The 22,910-nt window shown below is 52.7% G+C and overlaps 3 protein-coding genes across 11 annotated transcripts; 1 reads left to right on the top strand and 2 right to left on the bottom strand.

Moving 5' to 3' along the window:
• Positions 1-63: 63 nt before the first annotated feature.
• NUDT22 (nudix hydrolase 22) lies at positions 64-2,791 on the bottom strand. 3 transcript variants are annotated; one of them, XM_081064516.1, is made up of 6 exons: positions 2,635-2,791; positions 1,835-2,332; positions 1,403-1,501; positions 810-907; positions 579-672; positions 64-290 (listed from the first exon to the last, which is right to left on the bottom strand). In XM_081064516.1, exons 2-6 carry the CDS (start codon positions 2,312-2,314, stop codon positions 189-191), a joined length of 873 nt encoding a protein of 290 aa, XP_080920642.1. In that variant the 5' UTR covers positions 2,315-2,332; positions 2,635-2,791; the 3' UTR covers positions 64-188. The 3 variants fall into 3 exon arrangements, with proteins under 3 accessions (XP_080920642.1, XP_080920643.1, XP_080920644.1); XM_081064517.1 differs by having other exon boundaries at positions 2,598-2,643; XM_081064518.1 differs by lacking the exon at positions 1,403-1,501 and having other exon boundaries at positions 2,635-2,654.
• Positions 2,723-5,314, top strand: TRPT1 (tRNA phosphotransferase 1). 6 transcript variants are annotated; one of them, XM_081064511.1, is made up of 8 exons: positions 2,723-2,760; positions 3,035-3,206; positions 3,435-3,516; positions 4,071-4,240; positions 4,327-4,501; positions 4,707-4,763; positions 4,839-4,949; positions 5,091-5,314. In XM_081064511.1, exons 2-8 carry the CDS (start codon positions 3,105-3,107, stop codon positions 5,177-5,179), a joined length of 786 nt encoding a protein of 261 aa, XP_080920637.1. In that variant the 5' UTR covers positions 2,723-2,760; positions 3,035-3,104; the 3' UTR covers positions 5,180-5,314. The 6 variants fall into 6 exon arrangements, with proteins under 6 accessions (XP_080920637.1, XP_080920638.1, XP_080920639.1 ...); XM_081064512.1 differs by having other exon boundaries at positions 2,729-2,760; positions 3,124-3,206; XM_081064513.1 differs by having other exon boundaries at positions 2,747-2,930.
• FERMT3 (FERM domain containing kindlin 3) lies at positions 5,164-22,910 on the bottom strand. 2 transcript variants are annotated; one of them, XM_081064471.1, is made up of 15 exons: positions 22,738-22,910; positions 21,990-22,162; positions 18,817-19,050; positions 18,496-18,615; positions 18,231-18,399; positions 17,904-18,006; positions 8,298-8,405; positions 7,998-8,132; positions 7,870-7,919; positions 7,656-7,780; positions 7,347-7,453; positions 6,994-7,227; positions 6,524-6,648; positions 5,822-5,963; positions 5,164-5,702 (listed from the first exon to the last, which is right to left on the bottom strand). In XM_081064471.1, the coding sequence occupies exons 2-15, from the start codon at positions 22,147-22,149 to the stop codon at positions 5,523-5,525; spliced, it is 1,992 nt and encodes a 663-aa protein (XP_080920597.1). In that variant the 5' UTR covers positions 22,150-22,162; positions 22,738-22,910; the 3' UTR covers positions 5,164-5,522. The 2 variants fall into 2 exon arrangements, with proteins under 2 accessions (XP_080920597.1, XP_080920596.1); XM_081064470.1 differs by having other exon boundaries at positions 5,164-5,963.

Here is a 22,910-nt window from a genome sequence, read left to right on the forward strand (position 1 = left end):
CCCAGCTTGCACAGGGGAAAACGAAGGCCGGACTTTGTTTCCCCAAGTCCTGGGTCTCTCACCCACCCCGGGTTCTCCCAGCGGCCCCACTCTGTCTCACAGAAACAGCAGATGCCAGCCGTATCCAAGAATAAAGTCCTTTATTATCTCTCAAGCTGTGGTGATTGGGCTGGGGACCCTCGAGCGACTCAGGGAGGGCTTCCCTGGACCTGGTTGTAGAGGAAGATGGCGCCTTTGGCCGAGGGGCAGAGCTCGGCCCACATTTCGGTCTCCTGCAACCTCGGTATGCTCTGTGGGGAGACAGTGAGATCCAGACATCCAGCCCTCAGGTCTCGTGCAGGAGCTGTGCCCAGAGTTCCTGAGCCTCAGAGCCCTCTGCACTGCATGGTCCCTAGGGATACACGCTAAGGGGGCTGAGCAAGTCCTTGGCTTCCCCAGTGAGGCCTGTGGCTCCAGAGAAAAACTCAGAGATTTGGGGGCCCTGTCTGACTCAGCCCTCAGAGACAAACACGTATCACTAGGCCTCTGCAAGTCCCACCCTCAGCTCCTTTTCTAAGCAAGACTTTACCACCTCGCACCTGTGTCTCCATAAAGATGATTCCCGTGGACTCATGGGCCTCAGGTCCTCCACTCATGTAGTATTTCCTCACCTGCTCAGAAGTCAGGCTGCATCTGGACAACAACATGAGAGTGGCTGGTGGGTGCCCAGCCCCAGGAGGGTCCTTGTGGAGCCCCACCTACCTCAGCCATCCCCCTCAACCACCCACCTACCCCAGGAACCAGGACCCTGTCCCTCAGAGCTCACTCACTGGACATAGAACTCGGCACTGGCACGGCCGGCACTGGTCTCATTGCGAGCAATGCCCAATAACAGCGGCTGGCTCAGGGTGAGCAGTGGCAGGTTCACCTGGCGCCAGAGATTTCACTTGTCAGTGCCCACTGCCCACATCTCCGCCCCTCTCAATGGAGAACAGAATATGCATTACCCTCGTACATCATTTTACAGTTTGTAGCTCAAATGCCCAGAATCACAGGATGTCAGATCTTGGGCATGTTCATTTCACAGATGGGAAAATCAAAACCGGAGAGATTGAACAATTTGCCCAGAGACACCCAAGGGAGTCAATAAATCGATTCCCAATTACTCCTCTTTTCAACAAACCTGGGGGGAATAGGCAAGACATTTATCATTGTTCCCATTGTAAAGAGGAAGAACCTGAAGTATACAGAAATGAGAGCTAGAATTGAGAACTCCAAGTGTGCCCAGCTGCAAAGCCAAGTTCTTCCCTCAATGCCACATGCCTGCACTCTCCCAGCAGCCCAAAATGAGGTTGTGGAATTCTGGCACGTTCTACCACCTCCCTGCCGGCCCACCACACTGTCCTGGCCACCCCTCACTCACCTCATCACAGATCTCCCGGAGGACACTGGAGAAGAGCTCATGCACCACCAGCTCCCCAGGGAGGTCCTTGTGCAGGGGGCTGTCACCAGGGCACAGGGCCTGTGAGAGGTCAGGCTCAGCCCCTGCTCCCCACCTATTCCCGCCCTGCCTTCCTCCATACTTGCTGTCCCTGAGGGCCTGTTTGGGCACAGTGTAAGAGTGTTGGTGTTCCCCTGACCCAGGCCCTCTTTTTCCAGATGGACAAACAGATGTCCGGCCAGGTCCTCACCCCCATTCCCTAGCTTCCCACAGGTCCCGGGGCAGGGGGCAGTAGGAAGGCTGAAGAGCAGAGACTTTCAGAAAAGACCCAGGCCAATTCCTCCTTGAGGGATGAGGAAAACAAAGCTGAGCTGTCTGGGTCTTTGTGCCTTTGCGCCCAGCCTGGCATCTCACCTGAGGCTCAGGGTGCCCACCAGGCACATCCACCAGCCCAGGTGCTTCAGCCACCTGCCGAGAGCGGCGCAGGAAGACAAGGAAGTCATCGGCGGTGGCCAGTGCAGCGCCCACCCCCAGTGGGTCTGCCAGGTAAGCTTGCTTGTCACCCCAGTCGGCGGCTCCCTGCTGTTGCAGCCAGGCAGCTGAGCTGGCCCAGTTGGTGCCCAGGAAGTCTCGGTAAGAAGTAAGGCCCAGGCGCAAGAGCAGCTGCGGCCCTGGTGAGCCAGTGGGCACTAGGATGGCAGAATGCAGGCGGAACTTGGGGGCATCAAAGAGCCAGGGCTGGGCCTGTAGCCGGCTCTCCCAGACAGCAGCAATGGCCTTGTCCCCTCCTGGCAGTGGGCGACGGTCGTGGGCTGGGCTCAGCTCAGCCCATACCTGCTCCTTGGGCAGCCCACCGGGGGGGCAATGCAGCAGCAGGTACACCTCAGGGTCCATGGTCTGGACAGGGCAGCTCTGGGGGAGGTCACAGCCAGGCCTGTCACGCTGGGGGACCCACAGCCACCCACAGACCTCCTGAGGATACCCCCAGCCCTTCTGCACCCCGGTGGGCAGTAAAGTGTCTTATCCAGCAAGAGCCACGGACTCCTGGGGCCAGACATCCCTGGGATTCCAGGGCACACCTACCACCCAGAGGTTCTGGGTCCAGTTACCCCCTAATGCCTATGTCTCCCAAACCCAGGGGTCCTGCTTCCAACCCCGGACGCGCAGGGACCCCTACCAGGGTCCGGAAGCTCCAGCCTCCAGCTGTCACTTACCGCCAATTCAGCCCTCAGACTCCGCCCCTTTGTTCAGAGCGGAAGTGCCCGCCCCTCCTTCCTAGGCTTCTCATTGGTCCCGGCCCTCAGGAGGCCGCGGTATTAGCTCCCTAACAGCAGGAATTGGTGAGCCTCCGGGTTTGTCCTCCGCGTTCCTGCTAGGTCCGTCTTGGCCGACCCTAATCTAACGCCCCGTTAGCCTGGACGCCGGCCCCGCCTCCTCACGCCCGTCTCGCGGGACAGACCCGCGAGCCTGAAGCGCGGAGGCTCGGCTTTCCTGGGCTCCGTGGCTGACAGTATGACCTTGGGCAAGTCTGGCTGGCTGGGCCTCAGTTTCCCTGTCTGCACTAGGGAGTTGGACTGGGAAGTGAATTTAATGAGCTTACTATTCCCCTCCCAGCTCTCGCATCCTGAGGCTTGTGACTTTCTGGGCAAGGTGGAGACATGGAAGGGTCCTTAACAGTCCCCACATGTCACTGCTCCCCCCAGTTTTGGCTATGAACTCCTCTGGAGGAAGGAAGCAGGCAGGAGCGCGGCCCAGGGGTAGAAGGGCTCACAGACCCCAGGAAGAGGTATACCCCATCCTGTGGTGGGAGGGCAGGGGTAAGGCGACTCTGAGCCCTGGCTCCCTGGGAAATGCTGGTGAAGTGGGAGTGGGGGCTGTTGGGTCCTACTCTTCCCAGAGAGCACAGGGACTCCTCTCTCACTGGTCACCCCCTGCATCAGGTCACTCCGAGTTAAGGGTTAGTAGCAGGGCAGGATCACCGCGGGGACCAGGGGCCACCTCTGGGGTCTTGCAGGATGGAGATGTGCGACTGTCCAAGGCTCTGTCCTACGCCCTGCGCCACGGGGCCCTGAAGCTGGGGCTTCCCATGGGGGCCGGTAAGTGACGTTCGTGGAGGTTGGGGCGAGGAGGAGCTCAAGTGCAAGGAGCAGTGTGAGCCTCTCTGGCTGCCTTCGCCTATGGCTCCTACTGCTCCCTATGGGGACTACTCAGAGGGCACATCCCTTCATGTACAGGGAAGACCAAGGCCCCAAACCCAATATCACGTCCGGGGCAAACTGGGAGAGGAGCCTTTGTCTGAGCCAGGCTTCGTGATACTTCCAGCCCAGTGGACAAATAAACACTTGTCCCAAGAATGGGCACTGGGGGTGGGGGGTGTTGATGCAAATGAGTCTTACTGAGTGTCCACTTTGGGCCAAGTACTGTGCTAAAAAGGGTCATTTTATCTTTGTGACCCGACACGAAGCAAATCCTATTCTCATTGTCAGTTGAGGAAACTGAGGCCCAGAAAAGGGAGACTTTTTAAAGGTCACACAGATGAACCCTTGTGACCTGTAAGCCCAGGCTCTGTTCCGGTTGCCTGTGGCTCGCCTTGTTAACTCTGGCCGAGGCCAGAGCAAATTAGGCTCCTCAGCACCCTGCCTGCCCACAGATGGCTTCGTGCCCCTGGGCACCCTCCTGCAGCTACCCCAGTTCCGCAGCTTCTCAGCCGAAGATGTGCAGCGTGTGGTGGACACCAGTGGGAAGCAGCGGTTCGCCCTGAAGCCGGGGGACCCCAGCACTGGCCCTCTCATCCGGGCCAATCAGGGTCACTCCCTGCAGGTGGGGCTCAGGAGACAAATGGGAGAGCCAGGTGGGACCCCTGCCTGTGAGGGAGGTCTCACTGCCCATTCCCCAACCCATGCTAGGTACCTGAGTTGGAGCTGATACCCCTGGAGACCCCACAGGCCCTGCCTTTGATGCTTGTCCATGGCACATTCTGGCAGCACTGGCCCTCCATCCTGCTCAAGGGCCTGTCTTGCCAGGGAAGGACGCACGTCCACCTGGCCCCAGGACTGCCTGGGGACCCTGGTGTCATCAGTGGTCAGTTCTCTCCTCCAGCTATTCCCACCCACTCTGTCCTCCCAGGGCCCTCTCCAAGGGTCCTAGCCTCTTTTGTCCAAGACCACCCCATACCATGCATGCAACAGCACCCCCTTTTCCCCACTGAGCCCAGGATGCCAGCCTCCCCAGGTTTGATAACTGCAACCCCAGACGCCCCAGGCCCCAGCTCCAGTTGTCTCCGCAGGCATGCGGCCAAATTGTGAAGTGGCCGTGTTCATCAACGGGCCCTTGGCCCTGGCAGGTGAGTCTGGACCTAGCAGGGACTGCCCTAGGTCTGCAGAGAAGGCACAAGTCACATCTCTGGCTCTGTCTACAGATGGAATCCCCTTCTTCCGCTCTGCCAATGGAGTGATCCTGACTCCAGGGAATGCGGATGGCTTCCTGCTTCCCAAGTACTTCAAGGAGGCCCTGCAGCTACGCCCTACCCGTGAGCTATGCCCTACCACTCCACCCCACCCCTATTCTTTGTGCCTGAAGCCTGTGCCCTCTGCCCTTCACCTCTTTCCCAGCTCCCAATCCCAGGCCGACTTAGGTCTCCCTCTCTTTAATTAACTCATCTCTATCTCAGGAAAACCCCTTTCCTTGTCTGGTAATGGAGAGACAGAGTGTCAGAGTGGCCCCAAGCACAGTTCCAGAGGAAGGATGATCCAACAATAAAATATTTATTAAAAAGACAACAAAAACAAGACTCCAGTTTGAATCACCTTATAGCTACAGCTGGTCTTCCTCATATGCTCAGGGACTACAAGTAGGTCAGGGGGGTTGGTCTTGGCCAACCAGACAAGGGAAGGGCGGGCCCTGTAGAACTCACCCTCCCCAGCCTGGGGGACGGCAGGGTTGGGCCCAGCCAGGTCCCTGGTCTGCACAAAGCCAGTGTCAGTGGGTGAATGTGCCCTGGTCGTGCATGTTTGGAGAGGGTGTGGGCAGTGAGTCCCAGTGGGTGTGGGCTTACGAGTGGCCATGGCAGGCGGTAAGCGGGATGGGGGCAGTAGGAAAGGCCTCAGAAGGCCTCATGGCCTCCTGTGAGCTGCAGGAAGAGGTCCTCGTCCAGCTCCTCCCCATGGGACCGCTCCCGCGTTGACAGGAAAATGTAACCCCCAATGTACTCATGTACAATGCGGCAACTGGCAGACACGCAGCTGAAAGCCACGTTGATGTGCTCGTCAAACTCGATGGCCACCTGCAGGGCGGGCAGTCAGAGGGACTGGTGGGGGTGGGATACGGGCACAGCCCCTGCGCTGTCCTGGCTGGCCCTGGCGCTGCCTCCTGACCCTGCCCCCACCCTCGCTCTGGGCCCACCTGCCGGATGTCCCAGTTGACATTCCACTGGCGCATGTTGCTGAAGCGCCAGGTCTTGACCACGTCGCCCACGGCCAGGTCAATGCGGATGAGGCGGTTGTTGGCGATGCCCAGGATCTCGTCTTTCCTGCTGCCCTTGAACCTGGTCCCCAGAGGGACAGAGTGTGAGCAAGGGCCCCCGCCTGCGTGGCCCGGGAGCCCACCCAGACAGCCTGGTGTGGTGCTCAGGAGCAAGTTGTACAAGTAAGTTATTTAGGTTCTCTGGGCCTTAAGTCCCTCATCTGGAAAATGGGGCTTAACTGATATAATCATTATAACAGTGTTTAGCAGCATCAGGCAAGCAGTCCATGCCTCTAAATAACAACTTTTTTTTGGTACCATCTTCATCCATTGCCTCACTCATATCCTTGCAGGCTTGGAAAATGGGCAAATGGGGGCATTCCCTGTCACAGTAGCCAATGTTGGCCCTGTCCTACAGACCAGCTAACCGAGGCCCAGACGGAGTGGTCCATGGCAGAGAGCTGGGTCTCCTGCTTTCCTGGTCTGATCTCTCTCCCTGTTGTGTTTGCTGTGGGGGTGCGGGGAGGGGGGCACATGGGGTGCCCTCAGTAAGGTCTGCTGACAGAAAACAGGAAGAGAGGCTTTAGGGTGCCACCCACAGGCAGCAGGTGAGGGCAGAACAGACCTGGGTGGAGTTCATACCTGACCAAGACATAGGAGATGCCAAAGTCGGGCAGAGACTGCCAGGCCTGGATGAAGCGCAGGTAGGCCTCAGACAGCGAGAGTTGGGCCACGTTCTGGTGGGCTTCCAGGATCCGTGGGGTGAGCTGTGGGATCACACTGGTGAGGGGCTGCCAAAGTCCCTGGGACCCGATGCCTGTCCCCATCAGGGAGACAGGATGCTAATCCTGGGGCAGGGCCAGTGCCCACTGTGGGGCCACCAGAGTGCACCCTCTCACCAGTCAGCAACTATGAGCTGAGCCAGGCCCTGAGGTGGACATGGGCAGCTGGTCCCCAGAGGGAGGGGACCAGCACCCTCAATCTCAGGGACATGGTGGGAGAAGTAACAAGTGAGCACATGGCTTTCCAAAAGAAGGCTCTGTGGAGATCCAGGGGCCAAGGTTGGCCAGGTAAATGCTGTGGTCGTTCCCTTCACCCACTCTTTCTGGTACCTGTTTGGCCTTGAATTTTCGCTGGAAGCGGGGGGCAACAAGGCCATAGGGGTTGAGGCCCTCAGGGGAGGCATCAGGGCCCTGGGTGTGGTTGGCCGAGCCCCCACTGCCTGTCCGCTGCAGGCTGAGGAAGGCCAGAATGGCCTGCACCTCACTGGCGTAGCTGCTGTCCGCCATGGTGCGGCCCTTGGAGGCCAGCCGGCAGCCGGCCATCCAGTGGGCATACTGCTGCTCCTGTGATGGGAGGATCGGCGAAGGTGGTGAGGGGCTAGCCAAGCTCTGATTCAGCCCCTACCCCTGTCCCCGCCCCCACTCCAGCCTCAGCCCAGCCCTGGCCCCTGCCCAGCCCTTACATCCTGGCACCGCAGGTGAATCTCACTCATGCCCTCAGGGGAGGGCACCAGGAGTTTGATGCAGAATTTCTGGCCTGAGACGTTGACATCAGGGACCACCTCACAGCCTGGAGGGAGAAGGCGTGGGCTAGAAGGCTGCAGAGGGGGAGGCCGCCTGAGAGGCCCCTGGGTAAATGACGGCCCTGCACAGCTGGCTCAGGACACAGGGCATCTTCCCTGGCCCCCAGGACAAAACTGAGGTGAGACCATCACCTGACCAACCCACAGCCCTGCCCTGGGCCCTGTTCTGCCCGGGCCGCCCTCACTCACCCTTGAGGTTGAGCTGCTGAATGGGATCACCAGGGGCCTCATCCTGGCTCTTGTAGTAGGACAGCGTGGTCTCCTTGAACACCACCCAGTGCTGGCGGTACCCCTTCAGGGTCAGCTTCCGGGGCCTGAGGGTGAGGCGGGAGGTGGGGACAGGCTACCTTTCCCTCCTCTGCTCCCTCTCCACACGGGTCCCTACCGCAGGGCCCAAACTTACCGAAAGATCCGGAGATGGTCCTTGAGTTCCGGGATGGCGGTGAGGCTGTCCTGAGGAGGAGAGGAGTGAGACGGGGGCCCGGGCCCTGAGCTGGGCCTGACCGCCCCCCGACTGGAGCCCCTCCTCACCAGCACGTCCGTGGGTGCTGACCCCGCCAGCTTCAGCTCCAGGTTGCTTAGGGCTGCGTCCAGGTCCTCCAGCCCTGGGTCTGTGCTGGCTGCTTCACCCACCTCCCCGCTCTGGGACAGCTTGTTGATGTGGTACTGGGTGGGGTGCATGGGTGGGCTCAGCGGGCAGGCCATTGGTCCCGCCATACCCTGAGCAGGGCTTCCCCAGAGATGGGCCCCACTCTGGAAGAGCCTTCCTGCCCCAGGACTGGCTTGCACCCCAGCTCCCCCCCCCCCCGGTCCCCAAGGCCTGTCTGGCACCTGCAGGGCTGCAAACACCATCATCTCCTCCTCAGTGCAGTCAATCTCCTCCAGCAGCAGGTCCCACCGAGCCTGCTCGTACAGCTGCGTCAGCCGCACTGGGTCTATCTGGAGCGGTGGGCAGGGAAGACTGGGTTGGTCAGGTGCCACCTGTCCTGAGCACCCCATGTGCCCAGCTCCTGCGAGCCTCAGCCCTCGGCCCTGTCCTTCATACTGTGGCAAGATCGTTTAGTGGCCCCACATGGGCAGAAGACGCCAATCCCAGCCTTACAGTCTGCTAACCCCATCTGTCCAGGGAAGTGGCACCTTATTCTCTCTAAGCCTTTGTGTACAGATATTGACTATATGTCTATTGTGCACACCACATGCTGCTGAGGGCAAAAGGAGGACTGAGTAAACCAATCGACAAGTAAAGCAATCCAAGGGTGCAATAAAAGCTATTAAGGAAATAGCTGCTGTAGGGCAACTCACTCAGGCCCTCAGGCAAAGATACCACAAGTTTGATGGTGAAGACAGAGAATGGAACTGGGTTGCAGGGGGCTACTCTACATGAGGAAGCATTCAGGAAAGGCTTCCCTGAGGAGGTGGCATGCTGTGTTGAGACCTGAAGGATGACTAAAGGGAAGAGTGACAGGAAGAACATTCCAGAGGGTCTGAATAGGGAGTCCAAATCTCAAAGGGCGATCCTAGTTACCCACAGAAGACCAAGCCTATGCTCCCTCTGCAACCCACTAAAATTGATAGCAAAGGCATAAAAAAGGTAAACCCAAAAGGACAAGGAAGAGGGAAGGGACTAGAGCAGGTGAGAGATGCCAAATACATTTTGGAAGATGGAAAGCAAAAACGTGCATGGGAATGGAGTTGCAAGGAAAGAGAGTTGAGATCTCACACTGTTCTCTCTCTCTTGTTCTCTGGTAAAGGTACTAATGAGTTTTGAAAATAGGCAGAAAGCAAACAATAATAAGAACAAAAATCTGGATAAAGGCATCCAGTTCACATGTGAACCCCTAGACAGGCTCCGGTCTGGGGTCCCTTGGCTGAGAGGTGAGGGTGGGCAGAAATGAGGACTGTAGAAAGTCTATAAAAGAAGCAGGTCCTTCCCTACTCCCTGCAACCAAATGACAGCCAGTTAGCTCCTGGCAGAAGCCAGAGATTTACTGAGATGCTGAGCTGGAGTTACCTCCGCATTTGGTACTCTAGGCACAGCTGGATGTGTGAGGGGGTGCAAGATGCTGAGAACAGAAGAATTAAGAGAAGGCATTCTGAGACACCCCAGCTTTTCTTCACTGCCCAAGACACCCCAGCTTTTTCTTCACCCAAGACATTGTCAGTGAGCCTTCTATGCCCAGTCAGGAGATCAGACGTTTCATTGCTGAGAAACTGATGAACCAAAGAGAAATCGCCTCAAGAGAGTGACATCCCTGCCCTAGCACCCCAGGAGGCCCCCAAAATGCTAAGCCCAATTCATCCACTCAGGGTTTTCAATTGGTTTCTCAGAGCCTTACTTGTAAATACAAAAGGTTAGTCAAGGATTACCCACATTTAAGAAATGCTACTAGCATGAATTACAGAGAGCAAGACCAAAAAAAAGAGCTTGGAGGAAATAAAGACAATGTACGGAGTAGAAGAAAACTTCCAACACGAGTCAAAATCCTTATAAAGACAAAATACTGCGCTCATAAAACGAGAACAGAAGGCTATTTTTAAAAGGAACAATTGTAAAGTTAAAGATATAGTAATTAAGACTGCGACATTGGCAACAAGAAATAAATTGACCAATGGAACCAAAGAGAGTCAGAGGTAGACACACACCTGACGTAGGACGAAGGTGATCCTGCAATCACTGGAGAAACGATGCTCTTTTTAGTAAATGACACTGGGTCAATTGGATACCCATGTGTCAAAAAAAATTATATGTGCCCCTACCTCACACCACATACAAATATGAATTCCAGATGGGCTGCAGATTCAAATGTGAAAGTGGAAACAATAAGGACTTTTGAGAAAAACAGGACTACATCTTTGTGATTTTGGAATAAAAAAGACTTCTTAAACAGGACACAAAAGATGTTAATCATAAAAGAAGAAATATAAATTGCATTGTATTAAAATTAGTAACTTCTGTTTATCAAAATAAACCACTAAGAGAATGAAAAAGCAAAGCACAGAGTGGGAAAATATATTCACAATATATTTTTACAAAGAAAATATATTCACAATATATTTTGACAAAGTATTCATATGCCAAAATAAAGGACTCCTCCAAAGCAGTATGAGAAAGACAAGCAAGTCAATATAAAAATTGGTAAAAAACTTGAACAGAAACTTGACAAAACGGATATCCAAATGGCTAATCGCCATATGAAAAAGGGCTCAACTTGATTAGTCATCAGGGAAATGTAAATTAATGCCACATAAAAAGTATGTCAGTGGTTGTCTGGGGCTGGGTGTGGGAGGAGGAATGACTGCAAATGGGCACTAGGGAGCTTTCTGGGGTGATGGAAATGTTCTAAAACTGGACTGTGGTATGATTGCACAACTATATACATTTACTAAAAATAACCAAACTGCTCACAATGGGTAATTTTTATATTAGGTTGGTGAAAAGGTAATTGCTATTTTTGGAATTATTTTTAACCTTTTAAACAGCAATTACTTTTGCACCAACCTAATATAGTATGTAAATTATATCTCAGTAAAGCTATTTTAAAAAACAAATTTAAAAAACACACATATGAGATACATTTACACACCTACCAGAATGGCTACCCTGGAAGAGATTGGAAATATCAAGTGTGGTGAAACTGTGGAACAACCGAAACTCTCATACACTGCTGATGGGGTGTCAATTGGAACAACTGTTTTGAAAAGCTGTTTAACAGTTATTTACTACAGGCCCCAGTGTCTGTCCTAGAACCCAGCAATTCCACCTCTGGGTATATACCCTACAGAAATGTATACCTATGTTCACCAAAAGACATATACTGAAATGTTCATAGCATCTCTGTTCATAATAGCCCCAATCTGGAAATAACACAATGCTCATCAATGGAAATTAATTGTGGTGTATTGACAGAACGGAATGTTACACAACACTGAGAAAGAATAAACTACACCTATATGCCACATGGGTGAATCATACAAACATAATGCTGAGTGAAAGAAGCCAGACACAAAAGAGTATAGACTGTGTGATTTCATTTATGTAGATTTCAAATGCAGGGAAAACTCATCTATGGTGTTAGAGGTAACATTGGTGGTTTCCACTGTGGGAGACAGTGCATGGTGGGGGCTTATTACGGGGGCTTCTGGGGCTGGTAAAGTGCTATAAGCTTTAAAAAGGAACACTCATAACATAAGAGTTCTTAGAACTTAAAAATGAAGCTGTAGAAATTAACAATTATATAGTTCATTTGGAAGATAAATCAAGGAACTCTCCAGAAAGTAGAACAGAAAGAGAATGAGCTTAAAAACAAGAAAGAAAAGATGAATGTCTAATTTGTTTCTTTGAAGAATAAATCTAGAAGGTTTAATATCTACTAAGTTCCAGAAAAAGGAAAAGCAACAGAAAAATAGAGTGGAGGAAATTAATCAAGAAATTATAAAGGGCATTTTTCCAGAACTGGAGGACCCAGGTTCTAATTTGAAAGGGCTCAGCAAGTGTGCAGGCCAATCAATGAAGAAAGATCCATACTATTGAGAGATTTAGAACACCAAGAGAAAAAAAAAAAAAAAGAACACCAAGAGATAAGGGGGAGATTTTTAAAGTTTCTTGTCCCTGCCCCGTACCTCCAAAAACAAATAAAAGTGTGTGTCACATATGGAAGGACTGAAAATAAAAATGGCATCAGACTTTTCAACAGCAACATTGGAAACAAGAAGACAGTGGGAAGGTGGCTTCAAAAATTATCAGGAAAATGATTCCAACCTAGAATTCTATACCTAGCCAAACTATAACGTGGGTAAGGGTAGAATAGTGACTTTTTCAGACATGCAGGTATGAAACGAAATCTCACATACCCTTTTAAGGGAAGCTGTTGAAGTATATGCTCCATCGAAATGAGGGAGTCAGTCAAGAAAGAGGAACACAAGTGATCCAGGAACCAAGAAGTCCCATATAGGAATTCCCAGGAAGTAGTGAAGGGAAGTCTAAGGACAACAGTCGTGCAGTGGGTGTAGAGTGCCACCATTCTGTGGTCCTGAAAAGGAAATCACACTCATTGATGTCCTAAAGTGATCAACTGTTTTGAAAGGAGTACTGTGGCTCGGTTGCTGTGTTAGAGGAGCTTGGCTATGGAACACCCCACTTCATCACTGTGAAGACCCCCAATGGCAAGCCACAGCCACATCAAGTGTCCAGATAGCCTTTTGGGGTCTCTCTTCTAATTGTATAGAGACAATTAATAGAAAAAGAAGTTAATAAAAATACAGCAATTATGACCTATAAGAAGAACTTGACCAAGAAAGGAAATATCACTACTCTGTGGCTTAGCTAAGAATACTATTTATATGTGTTACTATTTACAGCCATAATGACGCTGTTTTCACCAAAAACTATCGCACAATTCAATTGGAAAGGTACAAAGAAATGTTTGTATTGTGTGTGAGGGGGGGGGAGGAGGGTGTAAGACAGCTAAATCCTCATCTTTCATACAAAGTCAATAGATAATGAGTGAAATAAAAACACAAGGAACAGAAATATATAAGCATGTGATACAGACATAAATACTAGAATAAAAAGCTACAGAGTTAAAATCTACAGTCTCTAGGGATCCAAGATCTGGGATAAGGAGAGGTGCAGCAGTAAACTGCTTTGTTGTTATTATAAACCTGCTTGGACTATTTAACTCTTTAAGCCATCGTATATTACTTTGACAAAAAAAAATTTAAGAAACAAATGAGAACAAAGAGCAAATGGCTTTTAGATACTGGAAAACAAGCCACACAGAACACAGAAGGGAAACACGGTGACTCCTAAAATTGCCCTGGCTGACTGCCTGAAGAGAACTTCCAGGCTCTTGCTCAGGGCGGAGTACCCCAAACAGAGCCCAGCATATCCCTTGAGTGGAGATGTAGTTGAGAATTTGGGGAGTCCAAGGCAGCTAGAGTTCACAGGACAAAGTACTGGAGAGGAGATGGCTGCACAGAGAGGAAGCTCTGGAGATCAGCAGAGGGCTCCTCTTGAGTCTATAGCTGGGTACTCGTCAGTGCGTGTGCGTGTGTGCATTGTGTGTGTGTGTGTGTGTGTGTGTGTGTGTGTGTGTGTAACGAAACTACCCAAGGCAGGTGGAAGAAAACTCTGGAAAGGAGCAGGGGGAACATTTACCAGACCTCACATAGGATGGAAATAGTTCACACTCCCCACCAGGTTAGAGAAACCTCATCATACATGGCGCATCAAATACAGTACTCGGAAGGCTATTCCCTTAAAGGGAGTAGATGAGCCCTAGATTAAAGGATGCTTTTATCCTGTGTAATTAATGTTCAAGTCTTGGAAGGATCAAACTGCTCCGAAGTGTCTTCACTTCATCCCCAAACAAGGTTTACAAATAATTAGACTACAAAAAAAACAAACAAACAAAAAATCAGCACCCAAGAACACACAATTTGTAATGTCTGGCATCAAATAAAAAATAACCAGGCATGAAAACAAGCAGAAAAATACAAGTCATAATGAGGAGATGATAGTCAGTAGAAATAAATCCAGAAATGACATGGATCATAGAATTAGTAGATAAAAACACTAAAAGTTATTATAAGTATATCCTGTATGTTCAAAAACTAGAGAAAAGTACGTATACACTAAGGAGAGATATGGAAAATATTGAAAAAATCAAAACTTAACTTCTAGACATGGGATTAACAGCAGATTGGACATGGCAGAAGAAAAGATTAGTAAACTTAAAAATATAGAACTATCTGGAATGAAACAAAGAAAACTAAGACTGGAAAAAAAATAAACGGCTAACTGAATGGCCTCAGTGAGCTGTGGGATGATTTTTAGCCGTCTAATACTCATGTAATTGAAATGCCATAAAAGGAGGGCAGCAGAAAAAAAACCCTGAAAAAATAATAGCCAGAAAACTTCCAAATTTAATGAAAACAGCTCGATGAACCCCAAGCATGAGAAATCTGAAGTGAACCCAGGCACATGATAATCAAATTGTTTACAACCAGTGATAAAAAGAAAATCGTAAAAGCAGTCACAAAACAAGACACATTACATACAGGTGAACGAAGAATGACAACAGACTCAAAGTTGGAAGCAGTGCAAGCCACAAGACTGTGAAGTTAAGGTACCGAAAAACAAAACAAAACAAAAAACTTGTCGACAGAGAACTCTACACCAAATAAAAATATCTTTCAGAATTACAGGCAAAATAATGACTCATACAGACACTCAAAAGCTGAAAGAATTCATCACCAGAAATGTTAAAAAAAGTCCTTCAGGCAGACAGAAAAGGATATCAGCTGGAACTCTGGATCTATATACAGGAACAAAGAGCACAGGGAATGGTGAGTGTGTGGGAACGTATAGGAGAGTTTTTTTCATGTTTTCAGTGTCTTAACAGGACACTTGACGAATGGAACTGTTCTGCATCTTGATTTGTCTGTGTCAACATCCTGGTTGGGATTCTGGTGAGGGAAAATGCATACAGGATACCCACGTCTCTAGGACCTTGGTGTGGTAATTCGTTTTTTTTTTGTTCTTTTTTTTCTCTTTCTGTGTTAATTCTTACAACTGTCTGTGAATCTATAGTTATCTCAAAACAAAAAGTCTAATAGAAAACAACTGACTGGTTAAAGCAGAAATAACAATGACAACTCCACAATTTTACTCCTAGGTATATACCCAAGAGAAACGAAAAAATATGTCCATGAATATTCATAGCAGCATTATTCGTAATAGTCAACAAGTGTCTAAAATCAAATGTCTATTAACTGATATAAGTGAAATACGGCATATCTATACATGGAATATTAGTCAGCCACAAAAAGGAAGGAAGCACTGAACCATGCTACAACATGAACAAACCTTGAAAACATGATGTTACGTGAAATAAGCCAATCACAAAAAGCCACATATTGTATGATTCCATTCACATGAAATGTTCAGAATAGGCAAAGCTATAGAGACAGAAAGGAGATTAGTAGTTGCCTGGGGCTGAGGGGAGTGGGGGATAAATGGGGAGTGACTGCTAATGGATCTGAGATTTCTTTTTGGGGTGAAAACAAATTCTAAGCTTGATTGGGGTGATGGTTGCACAACTCTGGGAACATTCTAAAAACCACTGAGTTGTACACTTCAAATGGGCAAATTATATGTCATAGAAATTGTTTCTCAAGGCAGCGTCATAATAATAATAACAGCAACAAGAAGTATGACAATGTTTTGTGGCCTTTCACGTACGGAGAAGTGAAATGTGCAATAACAAGAGGGGAATGCAAGTACCCTGATGTTCTTAGACTCTACATGAAGCGGTATAACATTACTGGATGGTAACAGAATATGTGTGCTATCACCCCCAAAACCACGACTTAAAAAACAACAACAGGGCCGGCCCCGGTGGCTCAGGCGGTTAGAGCTCTATGCTCCTCCCTCTGAAGGCTGCCGGTTCGATTCCCACATGGGCCCGTGGGCTCTCAACCACAAGGCTGCCGTTCAACTCCTCGAGTCCCGCAAGGGATGGTGGGCTCTGCCCCCTGCAACTAAGATTGAACACGGCACCTTGAGTTGAGCTGCCGCTGACCTCCCGGATGGCTCAGTTGGTTGGAGCGCATCCTCTCACCCACAAGATTGCCGGTTCGATTCCTCGACTCCCTCAAGGGATGGTGGGCTGCGCCCCCTGCAACTAGAAACCCACAACTGGACCTGGAGCTGAGCTACGCCCTCCACAACTAAGACTCAAAGGACAACAACTTGAAGCTGAACAGCACCCTCCACAACTAAGATTGAAAGGACAACTTGACTTGGAAAAAAGTCCTGGAAGTACACACTGTTCCCCAATAAAGTCCTGTTCCCCTTCCCCAATAAAATCTTTAAAAACAAACAAACAAAAAAACCCCAACAGCATAGCTAATAAGCTAATATAAAGGAGATAAAATGGAATCATGACAACTACTCAATCCAAAAGAAGGCAGAAAAGGCAAGAGAAGGGAACGAGAAAGTCCCCAGGAGAGGAAGGGGATGTGGAAGGAATGGAAAGGAGATGGGTGTGGGTGGAAGGGAGTGGGCAGGATACAGAGAAGTGTTCAGGTTCGATCAGGCTGGGCCTCAGAGAATGGCACCTGGGGCCACAGGCAGCCACAGAAGCCTTTTAAGCAGGAGTGACATGACCTAATGTGCGCTTGCAAAGCAAATGTTCATTCCAGAGCTGTGTGGAGGTGGGGGAGTCCCAGAGAGGAGAAAGGTCCATTCGGAGGGGCTGCAGTAACCTTCTCGAATGAGAGAGGTTGATGTCTGGACAGAGAAGAGTGGGTGGCTTGGGATTTTAGTTCGAGGGAGACTCAACAGGACACGATGAGGGATGGGGTGGGCGGGAAAGGGACAGACCCAGACAGCTGTAAGTCTGGGCCTTTGCCATGAACCCATCAATAGCGAGAGGGGGTTCTGGGCAGCCTGGGAACCCAGAGTCCCACTGCTGGCAGAAGCCTGAGGTGTTTATTAGATACCTGAGAAGAGACAGTTGGACATGCGAGTCTAGGGCTCAGGGGAGAGACGTCTGGGCTGGAGATTATAAACTTGGGAGCTACGAAGAGCATGGAGATGATATGTAAATCCACCAGACGAGATTTCTGGGAGAAAGGGTGAAAAGGAGGAGGCTGGGATGGAGCCCTGGGGCTTGCCAATGCCCAGAGGCCTGGAGACAGGAGAGAGAGCTGAGGAATCTCCAGGACAGCTGGAGACACTGTGTGGGGGGGTCCTATGTAGCTGAGTAAGAAGTGAGCAGGAAGTGGGCAGGGGACAGATAGCATGGAGGGCACGGTCACCTGAGCAGGTGTACTTCCTCATGGGGATGGGACAGAAGACACCAGGAGAGATTTAGCTGAGGAGAGGAGAGTCAGGGAGCACCCAGGAAAGGCTGGGAAAGAGGAGGCTGGAATTTGGGGAGAAAGGACACTAGACCCCAAGTGTTCTGTAGACAATGGCGGCAGTTAGAAGGGGGGCAGAGGGAGTGTGTGTGGGGTTCTGGCGGTCTTTCAGAGGGATGCATGAACCTGTTGGTTGCTAGTGGGGATAGTAGGTTGGGAGGGAGAGATGCACATTGGCGCCTGCCTGTGAAGCCTTGTCCCTTGCCCACCCCTGCTCCTTGCAGGTCCCAGTGCCACCCCCTCCAGGAAGCCTTCCTTGAGCCCAGGTGCTGGGTATTGCCCACCTGAGCTGGCTTCCCACAGGCACTCACCACTGTCTACACTGAACTGTGGTCATTATCTCCCTGACGGCCTTGGCATCAGCCTGAGCCCAGCACTGTTGGAGTTAATAAACGGATGTGGACAGAGACAAAGATCCTCACAAGTCCCTAACATTCCCCGAGGCCAGATCCCTGACCCTAGGTCCCCATGTCCTGTTGACCCAGACCCCCACCTTGCCCTGACCACGCCCACCTTGGGATCCAGGTCGAAGAAGCTGTAATACTTGAAGCGCAGCCAGAGCGTGTCACCAGCCTTAATGCCCTGCTGCATGAGGCATCGCGACGAGTCCAGCCACCTGGGCCACAGCACAGGCAGGGGTCAGGGCTGAGCCAGGTCTAGCGCGGGGGAGGGGTGGGGCTGGGCAGGGGTCTTGGGGGCAAGCACACACACATAGGAAAGGCCTGGAAACTGGAGGCGTAGATTGGGGGTGAGCAGGACACAGGATGGCAAGAGCCCTGGGAGTGGGGGCCCACACACAAGGGGATATGGCTCTGGGCGCAGACCCATCAGGCATTGTACCTGCTGTGGAGCTGGGTCTTGTCCATGAGGGAGCTGGGCCGAGGCAGGCGCTGGAGCAGGAGGGGGTCCGGTGGTGGCTGTGGCCTGCTCAGCATATGGTAGCAGGCCTCGGTCTGAGCGCTGTCTGAGAAGTGGGCCGGCATCCCCCGGAACAACGCCGGTGCCACGCCTGGAGTGCAGGTCAGGGTCAACAGGCCTGGCCCCCCAGCCCCTGGCTTCATGGGTCCCCCCTGCGCCCAGCCCCTGGCTGCCAGCCTGTACTCACCGCCAGCCAGGACGACCTTAGTCAGGTCATACACCTCCTCCTCTGGCTCCTTCTCCTTCTTCTTCTTCTCCTTCTTCTCAGGAGCCCGGAGCAGAGACAGCTCCTCAGGGTGCCGGATACCTGAGGGGAGCTGGGCCTCAGTGGGGGCCAGATCCTGCCCTGTGAGCTCCTGCCCCACCCATGAGTGCTTTGGGGCAGGTCACAGCCCTGCAGGCAGGATGGGGAAGAGGGTAGCAAGGACAACATGACAATCGCCGGGCCTGTAAACCGAGGGGATCAGGCCCCTTGCAGGGGGCAGAGTGGGGATATCTGGGGCCTTACTAAGGAGGCGGCAGATGGCAGCCACAGCCTGGAAGAGAGGCTGGGAGAAGTTGGCTCGGAGACGAAGGGCGCGGCGATTAGGCAGCCTCAGGATGACCGGCCGGTGCTGGGGCCCGAAGAAGAGGCGGGCGTCAGCCAGGATACCATACTTATCCAGCGTCCAGTGGGTCTGCAACAACCATTGTCTTTTCTGTTCCCACCAAATGGCATGGTCTGACCAGTCCTGCTTGCGCTCTGCGGGACCATGGAAAAGGGGGTGGGTGCACATCAGCTTTCGAGGGCCCTGCCCCCAACGCTGAGCACAAGCCTAGGATTCAGAGGCCTGCGGTGACGTCCCCTCCCCTGCCCAAGCCAAGGGCAGGGCCAGGCTAGGTTGGCTCGGGGTCTAGGACCACGGTCATGGCAGAATGGCTCTTTGCTGGCTAACCCTGATCATCTTTCTGGGCTCAGTTCATACATCACTTCCTAGGGAGTCCCCAACCCAGAGTCTAGGTACCCCAATCTTAGTGTGCCCACCTCATGCACTCCAGCCCGTCAGGCTGCCCCATACAGCCCCTCCTGTGTCCTCCCACCATTTCTGGCCTTTCCTTGGCATTCGGAGAGCTTGGGACAAAGGCTACGGCAGGGCCTGGGGTTGTACCTGGCAGGCAGCAGCAGGCACTCTGTAAATATTTAGTGGTTTCTAGTTTTGTAACCTTGGCCAAGCCCTTAACCTCTCTGTGCCTTAGTTTTCTAATTCATGACATGTGACTAGTAATGACTCTGGCCTCATGGACACTGATGATGTCTGCGACATCGTAAGTGACAGGGTCTGTGACACACTCATGCTGGCACAGTAACATGCAAGTGAACATTCGGTTAGAAGTGTGAATACTTCATTTGTCACGCAGCTAGTGATAGGTGACACATGGTGTGCTTTCCTGCTCCCTTTAGGAGCATGAACTGGTACAAGGTGAGCACAAAGACCCGGAATGAGCACAGCCCTCCCGCGCGTGCAAAGCTCTTCCTTGCGAGGGGCCCAATTCCCCGTCTCCTGTCTCCCGACACCTCCCTAACGTCACCAGTGCTGCTAGTGAAGAAAACCTCCACCTGGATCTGTCGGCCCCCTTGGGGGCATTTGAGTGCTAAGCCCCACCCCTCACACTCTGTTCTTGGCTTTCTGGCACCCACCTCTCTCCTCTTAACCCATTACTCCTGTTTTGTTCTCCTCGGCCCCTCTCCTGGCCGACCCCTGGCCTGTCTTGGTTCAGTCTGGGACCCTCTCCTTCCTCCTCTGCCATGGCTTCCTCCTGGGGGGGGAGGTCACACCTAATCTATGGCTTCATCTTCCTGTGGCCTGAACCTGCGAGCCACTGGCCACGGGGCACGTTCACTGGCTTTAATCTTTCCAGAACCTTGTTCACAGGCCATGTGCCTGGCTCTTGGACTATAAATGCAATGACTCCTAGTCCCAGCCAAGACATTCATCTTACCCTCGGTCTGTCCGGCATGGACAGGGACGCCCCTGGCAAATTTGTGCCGTATCTGGGTGCTGGTGACAAAGATTCTCCTCTCAAGTCAGGGTGTCATGCCTTCTACATTTAGCCACCACGTTTAATTGATGTCAATCCCACCTCCAAAACCCTCCCTCCTGTTCATCCTCACTGCTGACCCACTGTGGGAGGCCGTGTCTCCCTGTCTCCAGCCCACCATCACTCAAGGGGCCTGCCTAATGTAAGCCCTTGCCTGACAGTCTCCCTGAGGTGCCCTCCACCTCCAGGGGAGTCCAAAGTCCTTACGATGGCCTTCCTAGCCTCATTTCTTGTCACGCTCCAGCCATCCCCCCACCTGGCCTAGTGGCTCCAGTTCAGAACATACCCTGCCCTAACTTCATACCTTGCTCCTTCCTGCTGTGGCCCCGTCTCAAGACTCATTAACTGGCTTGTCATGGGAAGTGTCCGCTTCCCATGCTAGGGGTGACCCTCTTCTGGCTCCAGGCCCCCACAGGGGCCCCTGTGCTGTACCAGTACTCAGCCCTGCGCCAGCAGCAGAAAGGCTGGTCTCCTCTGCCCAGCTGTGCTCCCGGAGCCCAGGGGCTGCATGGGCCCAACTTAGTTGAGCCCCCAGAGACACCTGATGCACTAAGGAATGAGCTCAGGTGAGAGGGGTGGGGACAATGTCCCCATCACAGGGAACAGGTGCTGAAGGCACTTGTCCTGGAGAGCGCTGCAGTAAGTGGAGGAGTGGAGTATGACTCCCTGTTTAGGCCTTTTGCATTGCTGTGCCCAGGCGCCAACAAGGTCTTCACCCGCTCTGCCCCAGCTCGGCCAGGCCCTGCCAGAGTCTTGGTCTGATGCGCAGTCTCCTGAGGGACCCTCTGTTCCCCACTTCTGCTTTCACAGCCTTCTTGGGCCCTTCCTTCTGGATGCTCCCCTCACAACCTCGGCCTTTTGGCCAGGCTGCTGTGGGGTGCCGGCCTGTCCACAGCCCCTGATCTCCCTCCCAGGAGGCACGTGGTGGGTTGGCTGGGTCTGAGGAAGCCCACCCACCCCCACCCGCAGGCCACCCAGGCTCCTGGCTGGGATTCTCATGGGCCTGCCTTCCGGCTCTGGTTATCAGGGTGTGCCTACTGCCCTCCCAGGAAGGGGCAGCCCGCACCCCCGGCAGGGAAAGGCTATGAGAAGCCCCCATGTCACTGGCCCTACTGTTCTCAATGGCTGATACCACAGGCTCCTCTGCTGTAACTTCCTGTGGGGGCAGGGCCTTCCCACCCAGGCTGGGCCTGTCACCAGCCTGCTGAGGGCTTCCGCCTGGGGGAGGAGGTATGGAAGTAGAACCCCAGTTCCCTAGAACCCCCTCTGATCACCCCACAGATCCCTGGAACGTAACCTATTCCTCAGCCTAGGCAGGGCCCCTCTGGCCCCTAGAAGTGAGTAAATGGAGGGCTGAGGCCAGGCCTGCTCTTTGGGGACTCGCAGAAGCAGCTGGAGTGGGAGGAAGGGAGGGAAGACAGTGGGAGGGAGGGGAAGTTGGGGAAATGTCTTTTTTGGAACCAAATGATTAAGCTGGTGCCTTAGTCACTGTGACACTGTTATCGAGCGCTGTGCAGCCGGGGTGGCCCGGAAGTGCCAAGGGACTCCAGTTGTAGCCACCCCGTGCTGTTGAGATCAGCAGTAGGGCCCAGGGGCACTCACTGATCTCCTCCACGATCTTTAGGAGCACCCCGCCAATGTGTGACTCCCCCGTGACCCGGAGGGTGACCGACTCAGCTTCAGGATTCTCCTCTCCCACGAAAACCCGCAGCTCCCAGGACGAGTCGATGTAGTCCCCGGTGGCTGTCTTCATGCCCGCCATGGCTGTGGCGGCTCTACAGTGGGGGTGGGGAGGAAGCAAAGTGAACAGGGTGCTGGACCTGCTAGGCTGCCCATGGTCAGGTAAAAGAGGCCCCATGGTGCCCTGATGGGTGGGAGGGCAGAGTAAGCCAGCCGGCCAGTGTGCCACAGAAGCCCGAGCAAGACACCAGGTGCTGAGCTGTTCCAGGCAAACCTCAGCCCCTCTCACCATCACGGGGGGTTAAGGGGAAAGGACCCTCAGAGACCATGTTGATCAACCCACTCCCATCTTACAGAGGGGAACACTGACGCCCAGTAAGCATGAGAAGGGGCTTGCTGAAGATCATCCAGCTTGATGGCAGAGCTGAGCACAACCCGTCTGCTTTCCAGCCCACAGCTCACCCCAAGCCCATGCTGGCAGCTTCCTATTCTGGAAATGGTTCTGAACGTAGGTCAGAAAATAAGAATTCCAGTTCTGGCCCGAAGCTGAGACCCAAACATCCTAGAGCAGCTGAGGCCTCTCTAGAGCACTGGCAAGACCAGGCTGCTGCATGGGTCAGGGCATGGGCAGAGGCGCAGGAGGGCGAGGAAGAGAAGGGCCCCAGCTTACCTTGCCTGCAAGGCGTTGGGGCTGCAGGTGGCGGGTTGGAGTGTCAGCCACTCCTGGCTTCAGCCTGAACACCTGCAGACCACTAAGTGCTTCCTTCTCCCTGCTTTCTCTTTGGCGCTTCCTTCAGAAAGGAGCACTTGTAGCTTGTCTCAAGCAGGGCTCAGGGCTGTTCA

Source organism: Rhinolophus hipposideros, assembly GCF_964194185.1.
Source record: "Rhinolophus hipposideros genome assembly, chromosome: 10".
NCBI classification, from domain to species: domain Eukaryota; kingdom Metazoa; phylum Chordata; class Mammalia; order Chiroptera; family Rhinolophidae; genus Rhinolophus; species Rhinolophus hipposideros.